We start from the raw sequence: 20,986 nt of genomic DNA on the forward strand, positions 1-20,986 counted from the left end.
CGGAGTCACCAGCAGTATCATCAAACACGCCATTTAATACAATAATTTTTTTATCATTGTTTGTATAAATACAAATGATTCTTATTAAACAGCATGACTGACTCGTGCAATACAAATAGGCATATGCATCAAAACCTTTATTAGATTTCAGAAATCACAGAAGAAAATCAAGCTTGGCAAAATAAAAATTATGCAAAATTATCCAGTATATTTCAGCCGTTTCTATAAATGTACGCTAAGGTGGTACTTGCCAACGCCGAAACAATTCTCTCATCCAGTCACAGTGCTCTTTAAAATGGAGATACTTTAATTTATTTAAGGTTGAGTTAAAACACGACATTTAATATTCAGAATAAAATCAAAATCTGATAAGGGATTCACATCGTTTACCGTTTAACTGGTATGTCCATTTTCGATAGGCTTGTTGGGTGGGTAAAAACCCTATTTAACTGATCAGGGTCACTTAGGCAAGTTCACCTTAATTAAAAACAAAATAACTAAACAGCACATAACTAGTCAAAGTGTAAACTCTGCTGTTGGCAAAAACTGTACGGCTGGACCCCCAAGGGCACCAGCGACTGTAGGGCCTTGCTTGGCCAGTAGGGGGCCCCCTTGCACGTGACATTGCAAGGATTTGTAAGTTGTAGGGCGCAGATGGGAAACGAGGTGGGGTAAGAAGCATTTAAAGTGCGGAGCCACATACAGCCATGGGGGTGGGTTTGGGTTTCTAGCACAGCCTGCAAAGACCAGAATAAGTTCCTTTCCTCAACACACTAGCGCCCCCTTGGCCAAACACGACCCATGGTCACCTTGCAAATCATTAAGCTGCCCTGAACCCCACTCTGCTTTCAGTAAGTGCCATTTAAAAACAATGATATACACACATTTTCAGGAGAGCACCTGTGAAGTCACCCCCCCCCACACACACACACACACTACTGGCATTGTTTGGCACCCGACCCATGTAAACCTGACCCCGATTTGCATAATTTATTCAGGTATATATCAGAAACCAGGGTTTCTGCCACCTAGAGGCTGTACGGCGCAACAAGAGACAAATCGCCATCAAAAACACAGGACCTGGAGAATCACCCGGGGTGGGGGGGATACATACTGTCACGTACTGGCGTGGGTGGGGGAGGACGCAGGCAGTGTGGCAGTCAGCCAATGGGCGAATTCACGAGAAAAAACACTGTATGTTAAAAACCGCTAGCATCCAGCATGAGAGAAAAAGGTCAAAGCGAGTCAGGGTTTTTCCGGGGGGGGGGGGGGGGGGGCAGGGTTGGTCTTACCTACACTGGCATGGGAGGGGTGGGAGGCATTGGTTAATGGTACAATGTGCAAGACAATTATCTGGGAGAGGAAAATTAACTTCCCCTAAAGTAAAACTAAAGTCACAAGAAAACTGTGGTACCCTCTGTCAATAGACCACACTCAAAAAACTCTGAGTAAAAGAGGAACGTTATTGGCCTGGCTAATCTCTCTCTCTCTCTCTCTCTCTCTCTCTCTCACACACACAGCTTGAAATGCTTTTTACACATTTACACTAATGTATATCACAATGCTACCAAAGCTTTGCAAATGACCACAGAGCGGGACTGACACCCAAGTGTGTGTAGAACCACACACACACACACACACACACACACACACACACACACACACTCACTCTCTCTCTGAAGTGCTTTAAAAACATAACGGATAAATTATTTTATGTGCAAACTGGGAGGGGGCAACAAAAAGTCGCAAAACACACATGGAATCGATCCCCTCCCCCATCACAACCAACCCTCGGTGAACGAAACCAGAAAGTCAGTCATTGGCATCCCGGGTTCCGGACTTTGCTGAAATGCACGACCGGTGCGGGTTCTGGCGGGGGCTGACTGGGGGCAGGGGGGGTTGGCCTGGTGAGCAGCGCGGCAGTCGCCTTCCACGCATCACGTCTGTGCCAGCTGCAGCTCCTCCAGGCCGTCTTTGCCCAGGTGGTAACGGGCCAGGTCCTTCCGCGTCACCAGTCCCACCACCTGGGCACCGGGAACATGATTGGTACGTAGAACAGGGCATAGATAGCTGGTTATGTTATGAGGGAGGGGTGGGAGTAGCACAGGAAACCAGGGTGATAACCTTGATCTAGATGGATGCCCAACGGCCACTGGCTGAAAACCGATGCAGTAATTTTCGAATTTTACAATGAGAATGGAGATATGTGCTGGAGATGACGAAGGCCTGAGGACCTCGCAAGGCAGACGCACCTGGTTGTCACTGTCCACCACAATGAGGTGCCGCAGACCAAGGGCCCTGAACAGCTTGAAGACACGAGGAAGCGACGTCTCCTGAAAAAGAGGCAGAAGAACACAGTCGCAGAACATGACTGTTTAGTCAAATGTGTCTCTGGTTCTCAAGGACCAAGACCAAGGCTGAGACTGAGACTAGTACCTGCGTGACAGTGTAGGGGGTGGGATTCATGAACTCCGTCAGGTCCATCATGCACTCCCTCTCGTCTTGGGACACATGGATGGACTGGATCGGAGGGAAGCGAGGGTAGGCATCCCGGAAGTCCTTCAGCTGCAGTTTGCGCAGATTGAGACGAGAACGAGCCCGTTCCACAAACACCTGGTTGAAAAGAGTACACCGGTCACAACGTGGATGAGCACACTTCTCATTGGCTTGCTGCACTGACATTCGCAACCGTGTACGCAGTAAACAGACCCCTCATTGGTCAATCGCACTGTCATTCACAGGCATGCATATACACCAAGCACCCTGATAGGTGTTAGTGTGGACAGACATGCTCCTTATTCAGCTGACCTCTGCAGGAACCTTAGGTCACACTCACCTTGTGTTTCAGGAGCACGATAAGCTGGGAACGCAGGATTAAGCCACAGATTTTCCCTGGCTAAGAGCACAAAATTCAGATTAGCAAAGCCCCAAAGTACATCATGTGACAAATCTCCAGGAAAACAAAATCACCCCTAGTGGGAGGGACATACCTCACAGCCATCACTCAACCCGGAGACTACAGGGAACCCGTTGTGATTGGTCGAGGTGTTGCTGAGCACATCCACAATAGTGCCCACTTTCTCCACCAGGTTGAAGCAGGTTACTGGAGAGCTCATAACCTCCCTGAATGGACAGACACACCAAACCTGAATATACAGTGAGAATGAAGCACCAATGTCTTGCTAAAGGCGTGTACTGGGCTCATTGAAGCATTAGCAGGGAAAATCCTGTAGGGGGCAATATACCTGGCAGTCAGGGAGTGGGAGGTGGCTGGGGCATCCCAGTGCAGGAAGGGCACACTCTGCAGCTTGATGTGGATGTCGTATAGCCCCTGTGGGAAAATTCGAGTCACTCAGAAGAGCTTAGGATCACATCTGCACAACATTCACAAGCTGCCACCCCTTGAAGTTTTACTTCCTCTAAGCAGATTTGCTGGCACATTGAGGAACAGAGAAGCGAAACGAGCTGTCACAGCATGATGTGCCACCTTAAGTTAGACAGCTGTGCAAAAACAACGGAAGGGTTCTCAAAATCAGTCACTGGAAGGACAGATGAAAAAAAGATGGCGTCAGACTGGTGGCTAGCTGCACCACCCACACCAAAAGCAAACATGAGACCGGAGCAGTTAACGAAACACGACTGGCCCGATTCCAAGTTCTGCACGGTCTGAAAGGCGATGAGCTCATCACTCACTGACAGGCTCACACATAATGCCAAATGGACCAACCCGCTCCAACCCGAAACGTCAACACTGACCTCCACGAAATAATCGCCCACGATCTTCGCCGTCATCAGAACCAGCATTATGGGTAGGCCGTAGGTGACATTTCCGGTGGCTTCCACCATGATGACAGTCAGGCTGAGGGTCATCCTCACGATCCCACCTGGCAAAGACCTTCGTAAACAGACGCAAACCCGAAGCCTCATGTGCCTCCATGCACCTCTAGACGAGCTCTGAAAAGCAGGCTGACCGCGGACGGACACTCACCAAGCTGGGCGGCGGCTCCAATCAGAGCGTACTTCCCAGGGTCGGCCAAGGTCTGTCAAACGAAACGCCACAAATCATAAAACATGCTCATTCAAAAACTTCGAGGGGGCTTTACTTCCAACAAACATTATGTTAAACTACATCTATGCCGACATGACGCTGGGCGGCCCAGGAAATCGATACAGCACTAACCAATAGGGCACCTTCAAAGAGTCACGTGACTGCTTAAAGAGTAAATCTGATTGGACAACAAAGAGGAAATCAATCTAAAGCGGGTGTTGAAGGAGGCCCTCTGACTTCTAAAGACCCCGTTCAATTTCCTTAATATATCAAAACCTGCAGCGTTTCCATTAAAGTTCTGCACAAACAAGCAAATTTGTTGACAAAGTGAAATTGCATAAAGGGTGTTTCCATTAAGTAACATCATGGAAACAACACCTGCAATTTATGATTCCGTGCCTCAACATGGATTGAGCTTTTCATGAGATACGAGCTCTAGAACCAAGTCATCGTGTCCTACACAGCAACAAGTTCGCAAAATCGGCTTCCATTTCAGTTTTGCGAATCGCCACAAAAACCACTTCAATCAAACTGAAAGCGTTTGAGGGCTTGTCCTCCTGAAATATAATCGTACCCATTAACGGATTTTCAGTTTTGCTTCTTCAAAATGTGCAAAAAAATCAAGGTCAGTGGAAAACGTCGCCACTGTGAGGTTTCTCTCTGCTGAGGGAAGAGTTCTGCTATCGTGACGGCCCCTCCTCCGCCAGCGGACCACGCCGCCTCACCGGCTATACGGCGCTTCCCCAGGAACGGCGACCCGTCCTGATGTACCTGTATGGAATTGTGCGGCGTAATGGAGGCCAGCAAAATGCCAAAGAGCCGCCCCCAGGCGGCGCCGATGAGCAGCGAGGGGATGAAGACCCCGGCGGACACAGTCAGGCCGTATGTCCAGCAGGCCAGGAAGAAGTAGGTGATGGTGAAGATTCCCAGGGTCACGGGATTGTAGGAACCTGCCGGGGGGGGGGGGGGGGTGGTGGTGGTGGAATTCATCACCTAAGTCAGTGTTTCCCACGTTTTTGCTAAAATGTTGATCATGTAGTTGATCCCCAAGAACGCTAATCTAGCGAAACCAGCTAGTTTTACTTGATTCACCCTTGTAATGAGGATACAGGTGTACAGAAATTATTTCATGATGAATGGCATTTTTCATATGATCATTTCCATTTTTCTACCTGGTGTAAAGTGCAATTTGGAGCCGATCAAGACCAAGCCATGTTACTTTGGTATGTCTTTCATCCACTAGAGGGCATGGATGAACACAGTTTAGTGCCGTTCGAACTTGCCTACGGTGGCATTCGTCAGGGCACTTGAGAAGCGCTCCTGTTCTCCCCAGGCAGGGTGACAGTCCCCCCATCCCAAATGAGGGAAGCCTTGAATAATTGAGGAGGATTGTGTGTATGGGTTTAGCTGTCTGTCTGGGAAAACAATCAGCCAGAAGCGGCCCGTAAACAAACCTACGACACGACAGAGGTGGCAGACGAGTCTGACTGTTCAAACAGCTGCCCCGGACCTAGCCAGCCTGTCACCAATATCAAACACAGGTGTTCATTCTAAAGATGGACAACGGACTGTAATTATAATCTCTTCCAGAAGAAGGGCACAACAGGGGCGACCAATCCGGCTTCAGGTCACGACCCATCCTGCCCTGAAACACGTGCTGGAAACTCCACGGACCTGCGGGGCTGTGGAACAGGCTGCGGACACTCCTCTCCGGGGTGTTGAAGACGATCGTGGCCATGGAATTGTACTCGCCATCAGCACAGAACAGCTGTGAGAGGGATAAGTGGAGGTTCAGGCCTGAGGACAGGATACACACCCTCTCAGCTGTTCAGCCAATGAAATCACAGAAGAGAGAGGAAGGATACCGCTTTTGTCAAATTGACAGGTCGGGTCAAAGGTCACGTTCAAAAGTTCAGTGGGCGGAGCTTATGTTGTAGTGGGTTGAGCTTGGTTGTGTAACTGACGCAATAGCATATGGATTTAATTATTTATTTAAATATTTTTTTTTGTCTTCTTCTTCCCGGGGGGTTGGTTGTGTAACTGCTGCAATGGTATTTGTATTTAATTATTTATTTATTATTTTAAATGATTGTGGCTTAGGGGGCCTGGGTTGGTTGTGTTAGTGCTGCAATGGTATTTGGATTTAATTATTTATTATTTTAAATGCTTATTTTAAATGTTTATTATTTTAAAATGATATTGAGGAGAGTGCTTATGAGTGTGTATTATTTTAAAAATGATATTGATGAGAGTGCTTATGAGCGTGTGTTATTTGAATAAGTTATTATTATTATTATTTTGTGGTGCGCGGGCGGGAGTGAGCGTGGCTGGGTTACCTGATGGAGCGCGAGCGTACGGTGTGCGGTAGCGTGGTAAGGTCCCCGGGCTTCGGAGAATCAGCAAAGGACTTATTCACATACTGGTGCGGTAGCGCGGAAAGGTCCGCACGGCTTTGGATAATCCTCGGAGAGAGCGATGCGGGAGAGCTGAGAGGCGTGCTGCTGCGCGAGTCTGAGAGAAACTGTGAGAGACTGTGGGATAAAATGGTAAAGTTGGAGCAAAGAATGAGAGGAGGAGGTGCAGGGTCTATCGTCCAATAAAAACGCTCGGCGCTAGTTTTGACCGTGTGTTTTTTCCTCACGCAAGCGTTTGTATCACATCGGCGTATGGCGCCAATTTGTAAAGGTCATAAGTCGAGACATACATCGAGTCTGTCAATTTTGTCCGCCAGTAAATTCTGCAGGGCCGTGCCACCTGGCCATCGAGGCGCCCCCCCCCCCCCCTACCCGGCCACGCGGGGCATACATCGAGTCTGACACTTTTCCCCTCCAGTAAATTCTGTTTAAAGTTTTGTTTTCACATACGTCCCAAATTACAGATAATTTTCTTACACAGGCACGAGTAGCATCGTCAAGGCCGTACCACCTGGTCATACATCAAGTCTGACAATTTCCCCGCCAGTAAATTCTGTTTATAGTTTTGTTTGTCATACATGACCGTGCAGATATGGGGTGACAGAGACAATTAAATTGTATTACGTCGAGCGGGGGGCCTTTTCCTCCTCCTAGAGGCATCATCTTCATCCGTACCACGCCCCCACGAGCAGGCCGTGTAGAATATAGGGAGCTTCGCGCTGCAGGGCCAACTCTATCTTTTCAAAAAATACAGACATGTCTGGGACTTCCGAAATGAAAGATTCAACCTCACCTTCTAAGACTCAACAGGAGCAGGAGGCCATTATGCAGCCTCCGGGGGCTCCCAGGAAGATTCATACGGCACGTAGACGGGTACCTATGATGCGACCGTCGGAAGACCCGAGGGCTATCTGGGAGCTGCCCAACGGGAATAAACTGGTCTGCCTCTTTGACAACGTTGCGGAGGAACTGCGCGTCTTTCAGGTCACCGGAGACGGCCCAGACCCCCCGAAAGACGACCCGTATCTGGTGACTTTTTCCGAAACGGAATGGGGAAACTTGAAGACTGTCGTTACCCCGATGATGGAGGAGAGCACCGACCCCGACCTTGAGGTCGAGACTGGAAGAATGGAGATGCACTATAGAGATGCTCGTAAACAGCGTACCAGCATTATGAAGTGGGACGCGACCGGGGAGCTGGACAAGAGAATGGTGAATATATGGCAGTGGCCTAAATGCGACTGTTTTGGCCTGAGAATACCGTTTGTGATTTGGATGCAGATGATTCAAGAAAAGTCTGGTTACTACCAAGCGATGTTTAAGGAGAGTCGGGGGCGTAAGCAGATGCAAGAGATGACAAACCCTACGCCGTAAGGACCCCCCTCACCCCCTCACCCGCCGTCGCTATATAAAGTGGACTCTGTTACAACCCCTTTTCACAAACATCATGGCAGCAGCAGGAGCAGCAGCAAATTATAGCGACGGTGAAAGCGGGGACAATGAGGCTCCAGCAGCAACCCTGACCTCTGATCCCGGGGAGCTCCTTCCAACCCCCCCATCATCACCGGCCTCTGATCCTGGAGAGGACCCTCCGACGCCTGAGATCTGCACGCTTCTCTCCAGACCGGCTCTCTGCCGTGGGATGCTGACTTGTATTAAGGCTATGATAGTGGGCCTTTTAACCTCAGTCATCAGGAAGCATCAAGAGAGAAACTGCTACGGTTGTGAAGTGGATCACCCCAGTCAGAGACAACACCCTTGTTTGTTTCCCCCAGGTAGAAATTACTTTTACATACACTTTGACTCTGTGTTGCGTGACCTCTGGACCGATCGGCTGACACCCGCCTTGACCCACGTTCTATCGACCCTGGGCATCCGAGCGGCCGCCGGCAGGTTGGAGGGGGCAGTGGAAGCTATCCTGTACGATCTGCGTGAGGCCCGCAACGGCATGGTGGAAATCACTCGACTGGAACAAGATCTGTTTGAGCAGAACCCAGCGTTTAAGCAGATCCTGGAAGAAGAATTTCTGACTCGTTGGGAGGCCCGAGACTAAAACAAAAAGCATCTTGTGATGGGGAACGGTATCAGCAGACCCTTACGGCGGTTTATGTTAAATGTTTTTTTAGAAAAAGTTAGTCCACTATTGTTGCGTGCTATTGATAAAAGCGATTGTCGGGATGATTATGCTTGTTGCTGCTTTCATAGAGTGTTATTTGAGATTTCTCAAGTCGGAGAAAATTATCAGCGGGGGATGGATTTACTTACTCAACTGATGTCAGAGGGAGAAAGACATTCCCCCGAAAGTCTCATACGCGCTTGTCTATCTTGTATTCCTGACAATGAATTTGACTGTAATCACATTTTTGTATTTTACGCTTTAATAGTAGATGTAGTCACCTCTAAATTTCATGATAAGCAGCCTATCGATGTTAATCAGATGCTTTCTACTCTACATACATGTATCGTTGAAAAAGCCACTATATCCACTTTACTGCATGTGACATCGCTAATCTACCTCAACAACTGTCACGGCTGTAACTAAATGTATACCTGCATTTTGAAAATGTAACCTTCACAAATTGTATACCAGCTTTTTTAAAATATATATATATATCTTTCACTAATTGCAAAAATAAAAAAAAAAAATTTAAACTTGAATACCGTTGTAATAGTCTTTGTAAATAATGGGTAAAAATGCTGAGCAGGGTGGCCGAGTGGTTAAGGCGTTGGACTTAAGATCCAATGGACGTATGTCCGCGTGGGTTCGATCCCCACCCCAGCTAAACTCTTTTGTAAAATAATAATAATTAAAAAACAAACTACACAATATGGGTTAAATGTAGAAAAAACACACAAAAATTTCACTGATGTTCACTCAGTCTCTTACCTCAACAACTGTCACGGCTGTAACTAAATGTATACCTGCATTTTGAAAATGTAACCTTCACAAATTGTATACCAGCTTTTTTAAAATATATATATATATATATATCTTTCACTAATTGCAAAAATAAAAAAAAAATAAAACTTGAATACCGTTGTAATAGTCTTTTGTAAATAACAGGTAAAAAATGCTGAGCAGGGTGGCCGAGTGGTTAAGGCGTTGGACTTAAGATCCAATGGACGTATGTCCGCGTGGGTTCGATCCCCACCCCAGCTAAACTCTTTTGTAAAATAATAATAATTAAAAAAAACAAACTACACAATATGGGTTAAATGTAGAAAAAACACACAAAAATTTCACTGATGTTCACTCAGTCTCCTAACAACCCCCCCATCCACAGTCAGCTATAAAACGCCGCACCCCCGCTCTCCCCCCACTCAGTGTGTGAAAAGCATGTCTGTTGCCAAGACTACAGCTCGCGTCTTGAGCAGTTCGTACTATGACCCCAGCCAACCGGGGTCATACGGAGGTGTCTCCAGACTGCAGAGAGCCGTGCAGCAAGATACGGGGAAAAAAGTGGCTGCTGATGACATCAGAGACTGGCTGTCTATGCAAGACAGTTATACTTTACATAAACCGGTTAAAAAGAATTTCCCCAGGAACAGAGTGTTTGTTCCGAGAGCCATGTATCAGTGGCAGGCCGATTTATGCGACATGCAAGGGCTGGCCACGTACAACGACGGGTTAAAATACCTCCTTACGGTGATTGATGTTTTTTCTAAAAAAGCCTATGCTCGCGCGTTAAGAAACAAGACTGGGGCGGCTGTAACCCAGGCCTTTGATTCTATTTTAACCGAGGGGGGCGTCCCCCTCAAGCTACAGACGGATGCCGGTAAGGAGTTTTTAAATGGGACTTTTCAGAAACTTTTAAAAACTCATAAAATCACCCATTTCACTACGGCTAGTGAACTTAAAGCTTCCATCGTAGAGAGATTTAATCGAACGTTAAAAGAGAGGATGTACAGGTACTTTACGGCTAAAAACACCCGGCGATATGTGGACGTGTTGGACGATCTAATAAAGGGGTACAACCAGTCATTTCACAGCGCTATTAAAATGAAACCTGCCGAGGTCAGGCCCGATAATGCTCATCTAGTATTTGATAATCTATACGGTCCCCTGAAGAAAAAAAGCACACGGCCACGTTTTAAGTTTAACATAGGGGACACTGTGAGAGTCTCCAAGCACAGTCAGATATTTGACAAAAAGTACGAGCAGACATTTACGGACGAGTACTTTGTCATATGCGAACGTGTACCCAGATCCCCACCGGTATATAAATTGAGGGACGTGAGCGGTGAAATACTCGAGGGAACATTCTATGAAGCGGAGCTGCAGAAAGTCAAAATATCTCCGAGACGCGCGTTCAAGGTCGAGAAGGTTATAGGCTCAAAGACCGACAGAAAGGGGAAAAAGTGGATTTTAGTACATTGGCAGGGTTGGCCCTCGAGGTTCGATTCGTGGATACCGCGGTCGGACTTGATACAGGTTTAATTTTTTAAAAAAGAGAAAAAAAAATAAAAAAAAAAGAAAATGGACGCCCGCCCCTCTTTTTACCTCACGCTACCGTCAAACTCTTGTCTCTCCATCTTCCCCGATAACCAGAGTTCGGATTACACCGTGATGCTCTCGCGACCTATAGAGCTACGGGGGCCTTACGAAGTAGCTCTGGCTGAAATCATGTATTGTTACACGTGGCGAAATGTTACACACCCGGATAATACTTTTGAATTGCGGGATACGGAGGCGGAGGCAAAGAGAGCGGCCGATCCTTTAGTGGACCTACCTTACCTTTTTCCTCGGAAAATTAAAGTGGGCTATTATGAATCTCTGAAACAGATTGTGACAGAAATCAACGCTACGTTAAAAAAATTAGGTACCGAAGTTTCCTTCTCATACAGCGAGATTACACGAAGGGTTAATATGACGGGAAACCATAAATACAAGATCCAATTTAAACCTACTCTGGCCTACATGCTGGGCTTTGAGCCGGGTCAGTGGTATAACCTAGGAGGAGGTAGCGGGTCGACCTCACCCTACCCGGGCGACATTCACGCGGGATTCTACAATATGTACGTCTACTGTAACATCGTGGAACCGCAGCACGTGGGGGAATTTGTAGTCCCGCTCCTCAGAACCGTTAAAATAGACGGTGCGTTCGGCGACGTAGTCACTTTGCCGTTCCACAAGCTGCAGTACGTACCGGTGAACAAGCAGAGCCTACAGAATTTGCATATTGAGATAAAGAACGATCAGAATACTCTGATTAATTTCTCCTACGGAAAAACGATCGTCAAGCTACACTTTCGCCCCGTTTAAAAAAAAAAGAAAACAATGGCTTACCACAATCCACAGAGATTTATTACGTATTACACCAGTCAGGCGGGACATGGGCTCCCCGGTTTTGCGGGGAGCCCCGTGATGTACGGGCGTGGGTTGGGGTCCATGCTCAGTAGGGCTTTTAGATTCGTTTTACCCTTTCTTAAGCGTGGGGTCGATATAGCGAAACCTCATTTGAAATCGGCGGTCAAAGGAATAGGATCGGATCTAGTCAGCTCTGTAGTCAGCGGCCGTTTTACAAACACAGGTGACCCCAAGCAGGAAGGGTCGGGTCTGCTATTCCTCTCTCGGAGGAGGAGGAGGGGGAGTAGAACGAGAGCCCAAGCACCTCTAGCCCTGCTGCAAGGTCATAAAAAAAAAAAGAAAAATAAATCTGGCAGAGGCGTCAGGATTCCCAAGTCTCCATCCGCCAAGAGAAACAGGAAACCCCCCGGGGACATATTTTAAGAGAGAGAAAACGCAGCGTAAACAAGAATGGCTCTAGCTCACCGGCTCTCGGCTGAATGTACCAAATCTGAATTGGACCTGTTTGCGGCCCCTATGACGCAATTATCCATAGATCAGACCAATTATGTAGAAATCAACCCATTAAATTCCATTACCGATCAGGATGTTTTGGATTTCCTAATACCGGGGTCGGGCAATTTCTATGTGGACCTCAACTCTACACTGCTATATCTAAGGCTCAAGATCGTTAGGGCCGATGGAGCCCCCCTGCTTGACGCCGACCCCTGCGGTATTATACAGTACCCGCTAAACGGCATATTCTCCCAGCTGGATGTGAGTCTGAACGACGTCCTGATCAGTTCTTCGTCGGCCACGCACCCCTATAGGTCAGTCATAGAGACCCTGCTCAATTTTTCTACGGATACGCTAGAGAGTCAGTTTTCGGCAGGGCTCTGGTACAAAGACGTCGGGGGCGACTTGGATAGCGTGGACGTCTCAGCGCAGGGCCCCAACGTGGGGTTACAGAAGCGAGCCGCCTTCTGTAGAAACTCTCAGGAGTTTTCTCTGATGGGTCCTATACACGCCGATATTTTTTTCAGCGAACGAATGCTGTTAAACAACGTGGATATACGCTTAAAGTTTGTAAAGGCTAAAAGCGACTTTAGTCTCATGTGTAGAAATGACACCGATTACGAGCTGAAAATACTGAGGGCCAGCCTGTTTGTGAAAAAAGTGGAGGTCTCCCCGGCGGTGTCACTGGGTCACTCGGCCGCTCTCATGAAAGCAAACGCCCTGTACCCTATAAGCAGGGTAGTCGTTAAAAATTATACGCTGCCCGCACAATCGCGGGTTTGCCCGCAGGACAACCTCTTCCTGGGCAACTTACCGCGCTACATCGTTTTGGGGATCGTGGACCACGCCGCGTTCGTGGGCACGCGAAACAGAAACCCGTTCAGGTTTCAGCATTGTGACCTGGAATTTCTGAGCCTCTCAGTCAACGGGCGACACATACCCAGCAAACCGTTCCAGCCCGATTTTAGAGCGAGGCAGTCGGTCAGAGAGTTTTACAACCTTTTCCTGGCTACAAACAGGCATTTAAAGGATTCGCCCTTATGCATCAACCGCGAGGATTTTGAAAACGGATACTCGCTATTTGCTCTCAATCTCTCCCGAGACGACGAGCTGGACGGCGGTGCCCTGTCACCCGCCATCAGCGGCACGTGCCGTCTGGATTTAAGGTTCAGAGCCCCACTACCTCGAACCATGAGTCTCATCGTCTACGCCTGCTTCGACAGCGTGATTGAAATAAACGCCAAGAGACAGGTTCTGGTGGACTTTTAATCATCATCATCATCATGAACACTCACCAGCTGGAATGCGTTTTACGGCCCCTGCTGGGGGATGCTTTTGGAGGCGTGTGGCCTAGCGATTTATTACCCACCCGCATAGAGACCAGGCCCGCTTTTCTGGTCGCAAACACGCATGACCAGAATAGAGAGGGTGAACACTGGATCGGGATAATTTTGGAGCCCCAAGAGGGCAAAGCCTCCTTCTTTGATTCTTACGGTTATCCCCCCGATTCCCCTTACTACCCAAAGAGTTTTATGAGCTTCTTGGGGAGGCACGCTACCGAAATAAGGTATAATACGCGTCAAGTTCAACATGACTTTTCTTCCACGTGCGGGGCCCACGTCGCCTTTTTCCTCTACCGGCGCTTCATGGGACTTTCATTTCAAGAGACTATGATGCTGTACTCTGACGACTTGAGGAAAAACGACGCTCTAGTATCCGAGTTTATCAAGAAATATCACAAGTGTATTAGCCGTGTTAATGCCGATAAACTTTCAAAGCCGCAAAATGTATGTTCGTTAAAACTATTTAAAGATTGTTATGCTTGTTAGATTCATGTTGGGGAAAAAATAAAAACGTGACACCCTTTATTCAATAAATTTTACATTTTATTAACCGACGCGTTTTAATTCTTTTTCACACACGTATATAAAACACTTAATCGTTGTAATCTATCCACGGAGCATAAGGAGTACCCTTTAAAGGCCATAAACGATATTCTGGGGAGGAATCGCGCGGTGTGTGAGGGGTTCCCTCAAGCGGTGGTGGTGAGTCGTCAACAATACGTTTTCTACGTCTCCCGAGGTTCTGTTTCACAGGAGGGGAGGAGGGAGGCGGGGGATCCCTTCCGCCGTAATCTTTAAGATGACTTAGGGCTTTCCTGGCTTGGATGTTACCCACGCTCGTGAGGGGGATGTTTAATTCTGATATCACGTTTAAAAAGGGTTCCCAGCCTTTAGGATATCCGCCGGCGTGGGATTTAGGCTGCGATAAAGTTTTCATCAAATCTAAAATATGGGAACCTTTAATGGGTCTATCTCTGATGATGAGTTCACCCGACTGGGTCCAACGTACAGCCCCGTCGGAATCGAGCAGTTTATGCAAGATGTACCCCACGTTCTTTCTAGCCCTAGGCGCCACTTGCTGGATAACTTCCTGTACAGATTTGTCCCCAGTCGCGCCGCCGCCGTCAGGCTGTCTCCCCTCCTCCTCCTCCTCGTCCGTTTTTTCTTTCCGCTCTGTAAGGACAATTTCTCGCCCCTGATTTTCCTCTTTTCGGGCTAGATTCAGATACCTCTGTAGCAATTGGTTGTATCTCTTCACTTTTTCATCCAGATGCATAGCCGGCTGATTTATTAAACCCTGCATCTGGTGTTCGAGTTCACCCAGGGCCGATTCCCCGATGGTATGCGGGGTCGCCCTCTGGGTCAGCGTACGCAGTTGCTGGGGGCTGAGCATAAACATTTTCTTGACTTGGCTCATGTTGCTGGAAAAGGCTAGTTAGCCGTCTTACCGGCAAACAGGCTTGTAACGAATGGCAGAGCCACTGATAAGAGCGGTAATAAGAATCCTCCTTTTTGAAGAATTGCCACGCGTTTCCTAGCGACGCTGTTTTTCTTACATGCGAAAAGTTTAATCAATCTTTTCTGTTTCTTGAGTTTGGTAAATTGAGCTACGGTTAAAGGTATGCGACCTCTTATGAGATTGAGACAGATTTCGGAGAGAGCCAAAATTATGTCGTTAGATGGGTCAGCCGTAAGAATCTTTTTACGTTTCACCCCCCTCGTCCTCTGTAAAACTTTAAGGGTCGGCAGGTGTTTCCTGAGATGTTCGGACATAGCTTAGTAGTGATAAATCAATGGCTCGCCGGTAGAAAGACGATGGGTAACGACCCCGGTAATAATCCGGTCCTGAGTCGGAACTCTTCTGGGCACGTGGCTCTCAAATCGACCAATAAATAGCCGTGCGCGGGCCCTGTGGCCTCATGGTAGGCATCTAGAAAAAACTTTTTCTGCCAAGGAAACATTTGCTGAGCTAAAACTTTGATTTGCATTCTGTCTCGCACATTCTTAAACAGACAATAATAAGTCGTATTTAGGGCTATAGTCCTGCTGTACTTGCCCTGGTGAAATACGTTCTGCACCAGGTAGATGACCGAGATTTGACGGTGATGTCTGAACCTCGTGAAAGCTTCTGCCACGAGTTTGTTTTCGGACGCGCTGTCCATCAAATCATCGATGATTATCAAGGAGCCTGAGGGGAAGCGCTCCTCGTCCTCCCAGCTTTTGGGAAGCCCTTGTATAAATTCAATTTCGCTGATCCGATCGCGTAGTTCATCATAAAGCGGCTGATGGGAAGCGAAACACCACACAATTTTTTTAACGGGGCCCCCTATGAAACAGTGACTCTGATTTAAAAGCATTTCTTTAGTGAAATAGGTTTTCCCCGAAGAACTTGCCCCTGCGATTATAGCCGTAAACGGGAGTTCTAAACGGTGATCAAAGTCGACCTCTCTCACGCCGCTACCCATCATTTTGCAAAAAAAAAAAAACACACTGACGAAACGGTAAATACTGCCCTAATCTTTTAAATCTTTCCGACACACACACACACACACACACACACACACACACACACACACACACACACACACACACACACACACACACACACACACGTGCAAACCACTGCTGGAGGGGTGTCAGCTTTCACAGACACAGAGTGCATGGGTAAGTTTTTAATAAAAACTCTTGTGATAAATGTACAAAACATTTCAGTACACAAGTTTGAAAATAAAAAACATCTTACTAGGAACATTTTAAAAACATCTTTGATTTTAAAAACATCTTTGGAAAAAACTTTTCATTTTTAAAAACATCTTACTATGAACATTTTAAAAACATCATACTATGATCATTTTAAAAACATCTTTGATTTTTAGAAAACATCTTTGTAAAAAACTTTTCATTTTTAAAAACATCTTACTAGGAACATTTCTCAGTTTAAAACATTTGTACATCTTACTTTGATTTTAAAAAACATCTTTGAAAAAAACTTTTCATTTTAAAACAAATGAACATCTTTGATTTTTAGAAAAAACTTTAAAAGCCCTTTTGCGATGCTGCTAGTTTTACATTTCAGTAACCGAAAGGCAGAGTTTCCCCGCTAGCCAGCAATCTGCGTTTGTCGTAGACGACCCTGACCTTTTTATCTAGAGGCCTATTAAACAGGCGAAAGCTTTTCATGTCGCGTTCGATTTTGTTGTACTGCGTTATTATAGCGGGGTTATTCCTACAACCTCCGATGTAGTTTTCAATCAATCCGATCATACTGTCAAAGTTTACCTTTTGACAGGTTTCGTAATTTAGAGTTATACCCTTACATTTCATTTGTGTTTTCCCGTTGTTGAGTCGGTAACAGTAACTTTTTGGTCCCAGCGCACCCCACGAAGCAATGTATTCGTCGGGGGCTAATTCGGACGTCAGCTCGCCCAGGTAATTGCCTAAGGTCGGGTCATATTCACCAGGCCTGCTTATGTACACGATGCTGTCGGTGTCGTGATACAGCACCCTCCGCCCCAATCTTTCCAGTTCTTTGTAAAGCGTCAACCGACCCCACGCGGTAGTTTGACACGCTATGAATATGTTAGTCTTTCCCGGCGGCACTTTGTAGGGAGACTTGAAACGCCAGCGGATGAGGGCGACCTCGTCGTTGACAAACGCGAAGCTGGAAATCTCGTACAGGTCCGAGCAGAAAAAATTAAAAAATTCCCCCGGGTCAGACACTATACATGTCTGGAGCATGTTGCTCCTCTGCGCCAGTTTACCCCACAGAGAGTTAAGCAGAAGTTTGGACACTTGCCGCTTCCCTTCATTAGACACTATCTGATCGGGCTCCAATTCGATCCCCTCACGCTCGAGATAGTTTTTTATGTACTCCCTGCGACCCACGTCATCGGTCGCGTCGTCGGGGTAGCCCGAAGCCTGCTGCTTCACTTTGAGAAAGGTTTTAATGTAATCTCTAAACAGGTCGCCGCTGGTCTGGGGAAAATGCCACACTTCGTGCACCTTCACGACCGAATAGCCCCTCTCTAAAGCCAGATTTACCTCCGCTGAGACCCAGACACCTGTTAGCTCCCGCTCTGCGTCGGAATGCCCGCAGGTCCCCTCCTGTCTGTTCTCGATCGCGCATGTCCTGCAGAGGGTAAACACTAGTTTCCCATTTGGCAGTCTGCTGGGTAGGACGGGGAAAAACAGCTCGCGCGGGGTGTTGACCGTGGCTTTGATCAGGCCAAAGTATTCATTCAGAGGCTTAAAATTCGAATGAATGATTTCCGGGTGCCCCACGGGGAATTCACATTTAGCCAGAGTGTACGGGTACAGCGACGTGAAATCCACGTAGCGGACGCGCTCTTGCCCCGTGACGTCGTAACGCAGGCGAATCGCCGACGTCCGACCCCCAAACAGCGCTTCTCGCGGCCTTAGGGGCTCAGGGGGCTCAAAGTCTGACAGGAAACGCTGTACCTGTGGGTCGTGAGTTTTAGCGTGAGCCCATTCGTGTTCCCAGATGGATTCCACGTTCATATTAAACTCTTGCCGCAACGACTCGAGTTTTTCCCTTGTTTTAACGTACAGGGCACCGAAGCTCTCGCGGGTCAGGGGGCAGATATCGTGTTCGTTGTTGCAGGTAGGACAGCCGTGAAACTGACAGCCTAGAAACTCGAAAGCCCATTTCTCCCCCTCAATCTCGGCGTATCCGTCTAGGTGAAAGCGCCCCACACTCACTTCACCCCCGCGCAGCGCGTGTCGAATTTCGATGCCGCGCGCGCGCCCGATGAATTCCAGCCACTGGATGGACACGCTCGAATAACTTTTGTATTGCCTCCTGTAATCCCATACATCCGGGATCGCGATCGTATCTCTGGGCAGGAAATTTGTCCTGTAAACTAGCAACGCGGCCGAAGCGATGGTGGCCGCGGAGAAGGGATCGCAACCCGTGAGCGTTTTAAACTCCCGCAGGAAGCGCAAGCAGCCCTCTCTCAGAATCTCCACATCGTTCTTACAGTAAGCGATCATCTCTTTGTGAAAATTAAAGGTCTGGTGCTTTACACTGTCGTACCATTGATAAAACTTGTCGCGTTCTTTGCCGGACATTTGATCGGGCCCAAATTGATCGGGAGGGGGGTAGGGCCCCAAGTAATTAAAGTTTTCCACGTCTGTGAAATGATGCGGAAAATAGCCTTTTCGCATCTGAGTCGAGCATCCCATCGCATCGGGGATTTTTCTCAACGGCATGCTTAGAAAGGAGTGACTGTCGATGTACCTTTGCTCAAACACGCTGTCCAGGATGAGGATGATTTTATTCCCCTGCGATACCACACGCGGTTCCACGCCTTCCTTCACCATCGCGTTCAGTATGATGTAATTATCGAATGCCTTACCGTAGTGACTAATGAAACAGACGCCTCTATAACAGGGCGCCCTGAAATGTCTGAGAAACTGTACCGCGCAGTTGGGCCCCTCGGCGGTCATTGTCTCGTTCTGATCGGAGATGGCGCACACGTAAACCGGGATATGGGTACCCGACCTCTGAGATGTTTCAAAGTCAAAAAACACATATTCGGGGGGCTTTTTACGCCCCTCACCCCTTTCGGCCCGTTCCCCTATGTTAGGCTTCTCGGGAGGATTTAGATAGCAGAGATGTGGGGTGGATATGTCTGACACGGCCGTGTGGAGTTTAGCGTCGCAGATATTACATTTTACTGCTTTACACGAGTGCGGTTTTGGGTTCTCGGGACTTTGGTAGTATCTGAGCCCGCAGGCTTTGCATTTTCTGAACTTGTCACAGGGGCTAGCGAGCTCCCCCCTAACTGGGCAGACCCTCGGCGTACGGTGGCGCTCAAAGCAGGTGTCATTTAAACATCTGAAATTACAGCGCTCACACAGTATCATTGGTGTGCTTTCACCTTCTTTGCAATTAGTCTGACAGACGTTGCAGAACTTTTCGCACCGATGACTGTGAGGCGAGTCGAACCCTTTGAAACAGCTCGTGCAAACATACCCCACCCCTAAGAACCCCTTTACGTTTTTAATGCCGTAAAAATGCTGATTGTGTAAAAAGAAATACAGCAGCCGTCTACCGTCGGTAGGCGTGGGTGTCTGGTAAATTTGGAGATTGTTTGAATAAGGTTGTTGATAATACACCACTGCTTTGCAATCAATGATTTTCTCGAAATTGATAATGTCATTCAAAGCGACTGTGTGGTCGGGGCTGAATCCCGCTTTCTCCTGTAACTCCAGGCCGAGCTTTTCAGCCTCGGCGTCAGCCAAGTTTTCGTGCAGCAGATGCGCCAAGTTTATGGCGAAACACGCGTTGGTGTTGTTATTAATGATAAACATGTGTCTGGCTTTTTTAGAAATTATTTCTGAAGCTAACATGGTCTGTAGTTTACGTTTGTTCCCGCCGCCGCCGCGTGGGATATTTATTACGTCTACGATTACTTCTAGGTTGGAATCGTTTAAAATCTCTTGATTAGACTGTACCAGGCGATCCAGCAGCTGCTGCAAGTCTGTCAGCTCCCCCACCCCATACCGTACAATTTGCGACAGCTCGTCGTTTAAAAAGTCAGCGCGCAGGGTGACCTGTATATAGGCTCCCCATACGGCGTAAGGAATCGCCTCATTCACAATATTTTGAAACCCCTCGATTACATTTTCATAGTACTCGCGGAAATTGCCTTCGTTTCTAGGTCGCGGGATATTTAGAATCCGCCTAATCTGTACGTTATTGAATCTGCGGCGATGAAGGACCCCGTCAGGCTGGGGATCCACGTCACCGACGGCACCGCCACCTTCCTGTTGAACATTTTCAAATTGTCCCAGCCCAAATTCATTTTCAATCTCCTCAGCATCGAGAAGAAATTCCACGTCTGACAAGGCCTCCCACAATTCAGAATCCGCGGGGGACCATGCGACCTCGTCGGTGGGGGGTAGCCCCGCTTCTGCTTCAGAACCCCTTTCATTTAACATGCTTGTTAATGTCTCTAAGGATGGGAGAAAACAGGGGTCCTGGGCCAGTGTTTCAGCAGACGCCGCTGGTGGCGAGTCGTGTTGAGCAGAGTAATCCGCATCATTTTCATTATTAGCATTGTTGATAATGGCTATTTCATTTAATAAGGCTTCGGGTATAGCCGCTGGGGGTGTTGCTCCGTATGCGACCTCGTCGGTGGGGGGTAGCCCCGCTTCTGCTTCAGAACCCCTTTCATTTAACATGCTTGTTAATGTCTCTAAGGATGGGAGAAAACAGGGGTCCTGGGCCAGTGTTTCAGCAGATGCCGCTGGTGGCGAGTCGTGTTGAGCAGAGTAATCCGCATCATTTTCATTATTAGCATTGTTGATAATGGCTATTTCATTTAATAAGGCTTCGGGTATAGCCGCTGGGGGT

The 20,986-nt window shown here is 47.6% G+C and overlaps 1 protein-coding gene and 2 non-coding genes across 3 annotated transcripts in view; 2 read left to right on the plus strand and 1 right to left on the minus strand.

Moving 5' to 3' along the window:
- Nucleotides 1-20,986, minus strand: part of LOC125728567 (uncharacterized) — a 43,568-nt gene that overhangs the window by 22,115 nt on the left and 467 nt on the right. The window contains exon 2 of the mRNA XM_049005462.1: nt 19,683-20,828. Coding sequence (XP_048861419.1) covers nt 19,683-20,828 — 1,146 coding nt within the window. The remainder of the gene's footprint in view (nt 1-19,682; nt 20,829-20,986) is intronic.
- trnal-uaa (transfer RNA leucine (anticodon UAA)) lies at nt 9,163-9,245 on the plus strand. The gene has a single exon. It is a non-coding gene; the product is annotated as a tRNA-Leu (tRNA).
- On the plus strand, nt 9,540-9,622 carry trnal-uaa (transfer RNA leucine (anticodon UAA)). Its single transcript has one exon. It is a non-coding gene; the product is annotated as a tRNA-Leu (tRNA).

The sequence above is a fragment of the Brienomyrus brachyistius genome, unplaced genomic scaffold (genome assembly GCF_023856365.1).
Source record: "Brienomyrus brachyistius isolate T26 unplaced genomic scaffold, BBRACH_0.4 scaffold326, whole genome shotgun sequence".
NCBI classification, from domain to species: Eukaryota; Metazoa; Chordata; class Actinopteri; order Osteoglossiformes; family Mormyridae; genus Brienomyrus; species Brienomyrus brachyistius.